The 11294-nt window shown below is 28.2% G+C and overlaps 1 protein-coding gene across 4 annotated transcripts; it reads right to left on the bottom strand.

Annotated features, from left to right (window-relative positions):
- Nucleotides 1-7630: 7630 nt before the first annotated feature.
- Nucleotides 7631-10905, bottom strand: LOC129304432 (ABSCISIC ACID-INSENSITIVE 5-like protein 2). 4 transcript variants are annotated; one of them, XM_054944082.1, is made up of 4 exons: nucleotides 10758-10905; nucleotides 9285-10297; nucleotides 9127-9198; nucleotides 7631-7950 (listed from the first exon to the last, which is right to left on the bottom strand). In XM_054944082.1, exons 2-4 carry the CDS (start codon nucleotides 10101-10103, stop codon nucleotides 7864-7866), a joined length of 978 nt encoding a protein of 325 aa, XP_054800057.1. In that variant the 5' UTR covers nucleotides 10104-10297; nucleotides 10758-10905; the 3' UTR covers nucleotides 7631-7863. The 4 variants fall into 4 exon arrangements, with proteins under 4 accessions (XP_054800057.1, XP_054800059.1, XP_054800058.1 ...); XM_054944084.1 differs by having other exon boundaries at nucleotides 10488-10866; XM_054944083.1 differs by having other exon boundaries at nucleotides 10493-10866.
- Between the last annotated feature and the right edge of the window lie 389 nt (nucleotides 10906-11294).

Raw genomic sequence — 11294 nt, 5'->3', positions numbered from 1 at the left:
GTTAATAGGCACTTTTTACTCGAAAGTTTGTTTGAACGAATAATTTTATCTTAGACTTTTGATTGATGTAATGTTTTTGGGTGATTAACTTTTAATTTTTTTGGGACAAATTTTAACTTTCAATCAAAACAAAGATTTAATAATTTAAAATCAAAAGAAGACTTTTGGCTGAATTAAGCTAAACGCTTCTAAATCCAAATCTAGGCTAATCTTTGTTGTTCATGAACAGGTCTGAACAAGTTTGTATTTAAGTATGTGCAAGCCGAGACATGCTCATATGAGCAAGATAAGGGAAAGTCTAGACTTTAAAGAATATGTGGAGTGTTTTAGGTAGAGTTAATTTTGTGTTTAAGTAATCTCGGGTAAAACCTCACATCAAAATCTAGAAATAACAACCATTTTTAACAACAATAATGGATTGTTAGAATTTTCTTATGATTTGATCAATGATAACTCAAAAACATTACTTTAATTAAAAGTTTAGGATATTAATTGCTCTTTTAAAAAAGCTTCTAGAGTAAAATTACTCTTTAATCTTAATAAGAATTTTCAACGAACAATCAAAATTGGTCAAACATTGCTTTAAGATAAAATTGCACCCTTTTTATTTTAAATTTTTAGACCAATATTGCCCCAATCAAAAGTTAAGAATACCAATTAAATATAGTAAAAAAAAACTTCTAAGAAAAATTTTCCCTTTAACCAAAATTGTCTATTCACATTTGCCAAAATTATTTTTCCTAAGGCATACATTAATTTCAACAAAAGATACTTTTTTATTAAACATTTATAGACAAAAATCTAAGTATGCATTTGGATATCCATCATTGTATATATATATATATATATATAAGTAGGATTAAAAACTATAAGAGAATGTCACGTATTTATTTTTAGGTTTGTTGCAATTCTGTGATTTGAGATACCTTTCCTACAATTCTGTGCTTTAGAGTCATGTTTGAGATTAGGTTTGGGATGATTTATCATTTTTTAATGTATACAAAATATATTATTCAATTTTAGAGTTAGGTGTGGGATAAATTATTAATTTTATATGCATATAAAAATTCATTTTTACCTATTTAAAATTCAAATATGATCATATTTAAATTTAAATTAATATCTATTTATTTTAAAATTTAGAAAAAATAATCTCTATTTAAAATTTCCATCTGTCATCATCATTTTTAAAAATTTTTATCTATCCTGAAGATTTGCTGAAAATCAAGGTTCATATGATTGTGAGTGTATTTATCTATTTGAATTTAAATTTAAATTAATATATATATATATATATATATAAATGTTTTGAAAAAATAATTTGTGTTTGAATATTTAGATTTATTCTCATGATTTCAAAAAATTTGTATCATATAATAAAATATAGATATCTATTTATTTAAAGTCAAATTAAGATCAATCTATCTAAATATTTAATATGCAATTATGGGTTTAAAAATAGTAAAATACATATTTTTTATAAATAAGGAAATGTATATTATCAATTATTTACATTTAAAAATATTAATTTTAATTGTTTGATATAAATATTTAGTATTGCATGGTTTGAAAATATTAACTTCGTTTAGGATTTACAATATATATATATATGGTAAGTGATAATTGATTTTTGAATTCAAATTAATTTGGGATCACTTTAGATATCTATCATTACAAAAATTAGTATTTAATATATATCATGATTTTAAAAAATCTCCCCTTCATTTTCCCTCTCAATTCAAAATTATTCAATTATAAATTACTAGGCTAAGCAATATCACATTTTACAATTCTACGTCCACTCACTTTTATAATCATATTAGGTTTATTCTCCTATCAACTATTATTATATTATTCATGACTTCTACATTTGAGATCTATACAATACAATGAAAAAGAATTGGCATATTTTTGTAGTCATTTGGAAGCTTTTTTTTCTTAATGTTTTAGAGATAGGTTGCATCTATTTAAGAATGTGAAATTTTAAAATTTAGGATCTCCCAATGCTTTGGATTGTATTAGATAACAAATCATTCATATAAGATTAGCTTCATATACTTAACTACTGTGAAGCTGCATCCTAAGACAAGTTCTATCCATTGTTTTAGGTTTAAATTTGTCAATATTTTAGATATTGTATATAGAGAGGCAATGAATGATAATTACTTAGTGGGTATGTTATTAAACTTTCTAAATTTTTTATTCAAAAACTTTATTTAGCACAATTAAGATAATATTTTATCTTAAACTTTTCCTATCTATTTGAAAACTTTATTTAATGCCCTTATATAATACCTTATTTATTTAGAAACTTTTCCTATCTTAAACTTTGTTTTTTCACTTTATTTAATGAAATATATATGTAGCATTATACTTTATTTGTATGAAACATGTTAAGTTAGACTTGTTATGTTGGAGAGATGTGGATATGATGGAAATATGAAGGTTAAATAAGTAAACGTTGTTTATAATCACAGCAAGTCTATTTGTACTTTATGTATTATTTTCACCAAAATATGCATACTCAATGCTTTCATATGAAAACATGGGCTCATCAAATATGGTTTGGATTTTATATTTTATTAATATAATTTAAATTTTAAATATAATATATGTAATATATGTTTATTTTTATAACAGTTTTTTGATAATAGGATATACTTAATGTGAATTTTATTCTATGTAATTTCAAATTTTCAAACCATAATATGATATTCAGTTAATGTTAATTTTATTAATAACTAATATATGTTTATTTTCACAAAAGCTTATTCATTTATTTTACATTAATTTGAATTAATTTTTTAGAATTAATTTATATTATACTACTTATAAATAACTAAGGTTGCTAATGTTGCATTTCATATGTCCTTGAATTTGACCAATGGCTATAACCTCTTCAATTTTATTTTGCTACCAAGTATTCTCCAATTTATTTTTTATGCTCCTTGTTTTGTTAGATATTGTTTAAAGTTTAATTTATCTATTTTCTTATTTGCAATATGTGTATCTTAAATTTTCATATTATCTATAGCTTTAACACATGATATTCACATAATTCGTACTATCAACACAACGAAAAAAGAGTGGCATATTGTGATTTAAGTGATTTGTATTTAAAGAATGCCAAATAAAAATGCATTTAAGAACTCAAATAGTATTGAATTAGTGTTTCACTAAATCAAGAAACTAATGACAAAAATTAAAAATAAAAAGGACTATAAAAATTAGGATATATTTTAAAAAATATTTTTTATCTATACATTCCAAAAATTTTTATTTCACAGTCTTTTATGCAATTCTATGCTTCAAGAGTTAAGTTTAATTGTTGATTGGCGGGTAGTTTTTTGTTTGACCTTTTAATTATTATTTATATAAAATAAAAAAGTTGTTAATGATATAATTTGAATATTTGAGATTCAAATTTGGTCACTTGAATATTCTTATGAGCTCCTAACCGAACATCACTTCAGTATATGTTATCAACTTATTTTATATAATCTAGAAATGATTTCAAATGTTAAAATTTAAATGAAACTTGATAAGATTCAATATATGTGATTATTTATGTCAAATATAATCAAATTTCAATATTTATGCATGCCATTTCCAAATTTAAAATTGATAGCTTATTAACTTAAAAACCATATAATCAAAATAAAATGCATGCTTAGAATAATTTTTTAATCAATCCCATAATCTTCGAACCAATTTAAAATGGATTAAACGTTAAATTTTAATTTTATTTTCTTTTAATCTGTTTCAATAAATCTTACATGTTTCAAATTAAAAAAAATAATTATCTAATCTGCACATATAAAAAACATCATCTAATTACATAATATAAATAAGCTTTTTAAATTCAAATCTCTTGAGACTAACTTCAAAATTGTTATCAGCTCAAATACAAATACAAATTTATTTTATATTCTAATTTATTTTATTTAATTAATCATACAAAGTAAAAATGTCATAATTATTCTACCTTCTAAATGACACCAGTTTTAATAATTAAGAAATAACGTATTAGTTCAAATGATCACTCAAGTGTAACAACAACATTATTTAAAAAAGGTACGAGATTACACAATTATAATCTAATGCCATATATCTAATATCTATGTAATATATAGTTGTATACTATATCATATGGAAATAAAAAGGCATATGAAATTTTTGCTATTTAATATATTATATATAAGTTTGGTTTTCTCCTTTGTGCTTTTTATTTCACTTAATTTTTTTAATGTTCTTCAATTTTTTATTTTCCTTAATTTAAACAATCCTATTTGAACATTAATTCATTTTATGTTGTTAATTTATTTTATATAATTATAAAGTATCGTGATTTGAATTTTAATTGTTTAGATTTGGATGGAGATCCATAATATCCAATATCTCATAATTAAAGGGAAGGATATTGATTATTGTGAAAAGAGCAATTAAATATCTAAACTATGCAATTAGTCAGGTAGGTAGTAATTTTAAACTTTAAAAATCTAAACTATACAATTAATCAATGGGGGTGATTTTGACCTTTTATTTTAACGTCTAACAAATAAAAGAAGAAAAAAAATTATGTTATTATTCAGGAAAATGTCTTTAGGTTTAAAATCCAAGCATATTCGATAACTAAATTAAATTGGCAATTTAAATTCAAAATTTTCTCTAGTGAAGATACTATGCCAATTATAAATTAATAAACATGAGTTTGGCCATGATTTCATTTCATGATTCAAGCTTGAATTAATTCTATCATTTATGAGTTTATCGTGTAGATAGGTGCATCTTAAATTCCTAATTATCATTCAATCCTATCATGTATTTATGTTGGTAATATTTATTTAGTCTTTCATTTGTTTACATCAAATCTACCTTAACGTTTCTTCTTCTATCGATTTTTATTCTATAAAAAAATGATAAATTTATTATTAAATAATAATAGTTGTGTTATATTTCAAATCTCAATTGGGAGAGATGTCCAATTTTATTTCCTAACATAAGATTGTCTCCAATAAAGAAAATACTTGTGAGCAATTAAAAAGTATTTAAAAATATTTAATATCATTATCATATCCATTATGTAGTGGTTTGTTTGAGACATTAATAATTAAATGAAGAAAAGTTGTTAGTGAGCATTATTTAGAATTTTTATTAATTAGTTGAATTTATAAGATTATATTTCTTCATGTGTCATACCTAATATAAATTACTTTATCATTATCATAAAAAATATTAAAAATCAATATATTATTTTAATTCAAAATATTAATTTTTTTCTAAAATAATACATAATCATTGAGTTCTTATAATTTAAAAATATTATTTTTTAAGAGAAAATAATTATAGATGGAGATAGTATATAAAATTTATTTGTTATTTTAAATTTATTTGATAATGATCATGTTTCTAAAAGAAGACCAAACTTATATTTTATATCAAGTTGGTTGGTTCCAATCTTAATGCATAAAGATCAAGAATCGAGTTGATAACTAACCCAGTATTGTTAGTGACAAAACTAAAAAATTTAAAATATAAGTACAATATAGTAACATACATATACATATATATTTTTTGAAAAATGACAAATAAATTTCTTTAAAATAAGTAAATGACAAAATAGTATTGCAAAATGGAGTAATTTTGTTAATAATTATGTTTCTAACACTCTACAAAATAGTAGACAACGTAATTGTTAAAACTTAAGTTAAAGTTGTCAATAACAAAGGTAAAATTGTTAATATAATAAATATATTTGTTATTGGATGACTGAATTGAAGTTATGACCATATTATTAATACTTAAACTAAAATTGTTAATTACTATATTGAAGTTGTTAATATAGCATAAGGCTCTAATGACACATAAGTTTTGTTTCAAAGCTCTTAACATATGTTTAAAGGATATTTTAAAATTAAATGACCATTAATTGACTATCTTTCCCTTTAAAGGAAAAGTTATTATGTTTCGTTGAGATTTTAAGCAAATTTTTCATGTTATTCCAAGTAGGTTGAGAGATGATTTTTTTTCTTGCCACCATTAACCCTTCGTACATATAAGATAATTGTCAACTCCTTAAACTAATAAGAAACATATGACTTCTAGCAACAAATACTAGGGCATCTATTAGTGTTCTTTAATATTTTGCATACTAGATTATCAATTGATGATTGGATTGCTATTAGAATTAATGAAAGATCTATGAATATTAAGATCCCCACTGAATTTATTATTGGAAGGTTTGGATAACCTAATAAAATCCATCATCGATTCAGCTTTTTTGGATTATCCTTAACAATGTCTATAATTCTTTGAATCTTAGAGATATGGCTATATTAACTCCTATTTTGACTAGGATTAAAGAAGCAAATAGGTATATGTTGTCCCCACTTTTTAGTGATGAAGTTGTGTACTTGAGCTTTGATGGTGTTGTAAAAGATAATGGGGACATATATTTACTTAATGGCATGTACTCTACAAATTTTCTAAACGTTATGTTGGTTTGTGCTTGTCTCATCCTGTTCTCACCCCACGATCAATTATATGATATTGTTTCTCATGTTTGAAGTAGGAATTAAGGGTTTGAAAATATTAATTCTTAATAAGGATGGTTATTTGCAGATAAAACTTCTAATACCACTTATAGAGAAATCTTTGGCAATTTGATTTAACAAATTATAAATTTTTGTTAATTTATTTTCCATCGTATTCATTTACACAGTGTGCATTTAATTTCTATCATTTACTTTACTCTAATATACATATTTAATATTCATGGCAATAATTATATAATCCCACTACATATAAGATGATATGGAGATCAAAAGTATTTGTTACAAGTTATTCTTTTAAGAAACATCTTCCTACAAGATTAACAATTCTTCACAAAAATTGTAATATAAAATTCATGCATTGCACGAGTAGTTTACTAGTTAGATTAATATGATTAATTTTGAATGTAATTTATTATATTATGTGATATAATTAATTTATAAAATTGATCAATAAGATTAATTTTAAGTAGAATTAAAAAAACAAAATTGAAAATCATATGAAATCATAATTTTGTAAAAATATATCCAAATTCTTCCTAAAGTGCTTAGATATTTTTAAAAAAGTCATGATTTTTAGTTTATAATTGATTTCAACATGCATAAATGATGTTTGAATATTTTTTTAAAAAAAATTGACATGTAATGAATATTTGAATATATTTTCATAAAACTATATTTTTGACTTTTAAAATTGATTATATCATCTATTCAAACAGGCACTATATTGCCCAAAATAATTTTCCCAAAAAATTTTGACCACTTGCTTAAATTTTCTGAATGTAGCTTGTCTTAAAATAACCGTGGTCACTCTCATTTCAGGCGAGTCGGTCATTCCAGCTGCTTAAAAGATTGCCCGCTTAACCCAACATTTCCCTTCAGAGGTCCCTCTCTCGCCATCTAGATTGCGGCATGCAGATATGTAACCACGTCTGTCAACCATTGCAGCAAAATTCCCATATAGAAATCAAGGGGTTCCAACTTCAAACAAGGAGTAATGGTTGAGATGGAAATCCACAAGGCAAAAAGAAAGATGCCTATGAAGAACAGAGTGGGAAATCAGTAATGGAGCCAAGACAACACCAAATTAGATTCAGTTATATTTATAGAGATGATCTGCTGCATAGCTTGGAAGTCAAACATAAAAATGTACATGCAAAAAAATACATGCATTAGCAGAGGATTAACAGTAGCACAAACAAAAAATACTTTGCTTCGAGCGAAATGCCACCCAGAGACACAATCTTCCGATTGCAAGCAAACTCGGGAGTTAAGTAATGCAAATGAGAGCTATCATTTATTAGCAACAATGTCAAAATGACGCTGAATTCGTTCTGCGAAGTTGATGCTTAGGCTCAGGTGGGGGAGCACGCGGCAATGTCCTCTCCATCTCCTGCATCTGCAAATGAAAGAGTTCACCAACATGAAGATGAATCATCTTGCGTGTTGTATCTAACAAGTTATATGGACACTGCATTCATTACACGCTTTGTGCTTCAATATTGTGTTATTGACCAGCACATCGAAGAACAACAGCAGTGTGTCAAAATTTAGCACGCCACAAAATTTTCTTCCACAGATAAATTTCTTGTTTGATAATAAACTGCTTATACAGTCCAATTACTGTGGTAACATCCTTCCCCAATTGATTTCTCTACTTAGTTTACATGATTTCAAAAAGATGAATAACAACCACACATGGAAACAACAGCAGGAGCAAACAAGAAGGTTTTCTGCATGTATACAATCAACAATCACCGTCATGATGCATACTAGTTCTACAGAAGAATGAGGAAATTTCGCTTCACCCGCAGAATTTTTTTTTTTTTAAAAACGTAGTTAAATTGCCAAGAAAAATGCAGATATATATGAAAACAGGGGATCAAATGTAACAATGGATAGTTCATAAGTATCATGAAAATCACAGTTAAGAACTTAAGATCAACGACCTATCCTAAAATTTTAACGTCAACTTAGTTACTACATTCGCCCAATATCCTTTTTTTTACTAAAAGAATTTATCTGTCAAATTCCTTCTTAACACTAAACATCATAAACAACTAGAAGTTGAATAGGCCAGTTCAGCACATACATGTTCCATTATTCTCTAAAGCTTATTCCATCACATTCCAAATTCCAGACATATAAAAAATATAAACTCAGCTCCTTACATTAAAGAATAAAGCGCAAGCTGTTCAACTTTACGATAAAATTCAAGTAAATGAGTTCTCACCCGGACAAGAATTGATCTTTAGTAGCTTCTACAATACACAAATTCAACTATAACTGACTTTTTTTTTCTTTCCTCACAAGCTACCATTCAAATGCAAAATGCAGTTTAGAGTATCTTTATCCAAAACATTTATGCCTAGCACTCTCAACACTTTGACACTTTGTATGTTACATCTTTATCCAAGATATGAAAAAAAACAGGCAAACTGAGACATGTTGCAAACAAGCAACCAGATGAAGTCTTATCAACCCCATCAAAATGACAGGAAGAGGTAATCAAACCAAGAAATATCAGAAAAGTAGAATAAACCAAGCATGCAAAGTGACAAGCACCGCAACATACATGGAGTCTTCTAAGCCTTTCATTCTCCATTTCTAGACGCTTAACTTTAATCTCCAGTTCATTTGTATAAGCCTGCCAATTGACCAAGATATCAATCTTATATCAACTATGAAAAAACAAGTAGCCTCAAAGAAACTACATCATATAAATGATTTAACCTGCTTTCTTGCCCGTGATCGAGCAGCAGATTCCCTATTTTTAATCATCCTCTTCTGCCTCCTTTCCACTGTTTTTTCAGCCCCATCGCCAGATGCCAACCTTTTCCGACCTGAAGCTTGTGAATCTGACATTGTACCCATCAAAGAAGATGGTGACATATTCACCATGGTCTCAGAGTAGGTTGGATCCAAAACTGAAACTGGGAAAGATGGTTGAATTGCAGGACCAGCCATGAAACCAGCCATTATATTGTGTTGATTTTGAAGGGGGTGCTGGGATGGCTGCTGAACTGGAGGCAGCTGGTATTGCAACCAATGAGCATGCTGTGACATATTCTGCATGGAAGCCACATTTGAATCAACTCCAGACATGACAGCATCATTCTTTGTATTGAGAGATTCTGCAGCCACTCCTGCCTTCAACAGAAAGTCCTCTAGGGTCATCTCACCGAGTGTAGGCTGCCTGCCTTGAGCTTTCCTATCAAGATTAATGCTTTTCTTCTCCAGGATATCTTTCCAAACCTCTTCAACAGTCTTCTTGCTAAGATCCCCAGATAACGTGAGGCTTCCCTGTCGATTCAGGGACGACTCTGATGCAAGCTGACCAGAAGGAGAATCCAACCCAGAGGCCTGACCCTGACCAGCTTCAGCGGTCCACACACTCTTGAGCAGCTCGTCCAGATTCATACTCCCTAGTGGTTTCGCTAAATTTCCAAGCTGGTTCTGAACCTCATCAAGAGTCAGATTGTACAAGGAACCTTGCCGAGCCAAAGACGACGCCGTCTTTAGCTCTTGGATTGCTCCTCCTTGAGGTCCCATTATTTAAACCCCCGACTCCCTGAGGCAGGCCTACAGCCTTATATCTTCCATTTCTGAAATAAATCCAAATACCCAGGAATTGTCTCTATCTCAAGTTACGACCCGGCCACAGTGACCTAAATACCCAGATGACAGCGTGCAAGCCTACACAATGATTCTTTTACATATGAAGAGAAACAATCTCGTAAACGAACCTGAAAACAAAAAAGAAACAGACGAATGGCCCCCTAATCAATCGATACACAACCAGATTCTTCAAGGTTTAGCAACAAGTGCTTAGCAACACAAAGCAAACAGTGCAAAGTGGAGTGCCAGAGAATCGTCCAGATCAGATATGAAAGGGAATATAGGAAATAAAAGAGAATGTTGTAGAAGAACAGATACTCCACAGAAAAAGCACAGATTAGTCGAGAGAGAAACCCATCAGCTGCAAATGCGTGTCATTAGTACCATCAAAACTGATCTTGCAAAACATTGATTGCCGAATATGAACAAGACTATTTTTGGTCATAAAAATCGTAGGGTTGCACATCCCGTGGAAAACACAGCTAAAAGTGGTTCGAAATTTTCCGTGATGAGAGATTGGAAAAACGAATTTCACAAATGAAGAAATTTGTGGAACCGTTGGGACTTGAAAATGCAGACAGTACTTACTCCGAACTCAAAAGGAGAAAGAGAAAAATCTATGCAACCCTTCCTCCACCTACTTGGCGCAGGATCTAATCTGAATCCGTCTAATGAAAAAGTGGGCCTTTCCATTTTTGATCGTTGAGAGTGGAGATATCAGTCCGCACCGAGCCAGAAAAAAGAATATGAAAAGCGACCAGCATTATCACAATATTTACAATATTAAATAGAAAAAGGACCTGCATTTCACCTTTCTTTTATATATATATATATATATATTATATTATTATTATCTCTCTCTCTCTCTCCTCCTTTCCAGGTGGAATGAAATTCTGTGGAAAATTCTGGACCACGATTTTGATCCACCGAGGGGTTTGCCAAATCATTTTCTACATCTATCTATTATAAATTTGTAATAATAAATTTCTTTAATGAAATGAAAACGACAATCTGTTTACGTCTTTTGTAAATTAAATCCCCTGTCAGCATCTAATTGTAATGTATTAGAAATTCGGCATGTTGTTCTGGATGATCTTTGTAAAAACCAAGTATTGTAGTTGTGAT

Source organism: Prosopis cineraria, unplaced genomic scaffold (genome assembly GCF_029017545.1).
Source record: "Prosopis cineraria cultivar Desert tree isolate PC_DT_omini unplaced genomic scaffold, ASM2901754v1 PC3, whole genome shotgun sequence".
In the NCBI taxonomy this organism is placed as follows: Eukaryota; Viridiplantae; Streptophyta; class Magnoliopsida; order Fabales; family Fabaceae; genus Prosopis; species Prosopis cineraria.
This window is presented reverse-complemented; position numbering and strand designations above follow the sequence as displayed.

Coding starts and splice junctions, on each gene's coding strand:
- LOC129304432 (XM_054944082.1), bottom strand. CDS start 10,103: ATGGGACCTCAAGGAGGAGCAATCCAAGAGCTAAAGACGGCGTCGTCT. Junction 9,199..9,284: donor GATCACGGGCAAGAAAGCAG/GTTAAATCATTT, acceptor GTCAATTGGCAG/GCTTATACAAATGAACTGGA. Junction 7,951..9,126: donor AAAGGCTTAGAAGACTCCAT/GTATGTTGCGGT, acceptor TTTCATTTGCAG/ATGCAGGAGATGGAGAGGAC.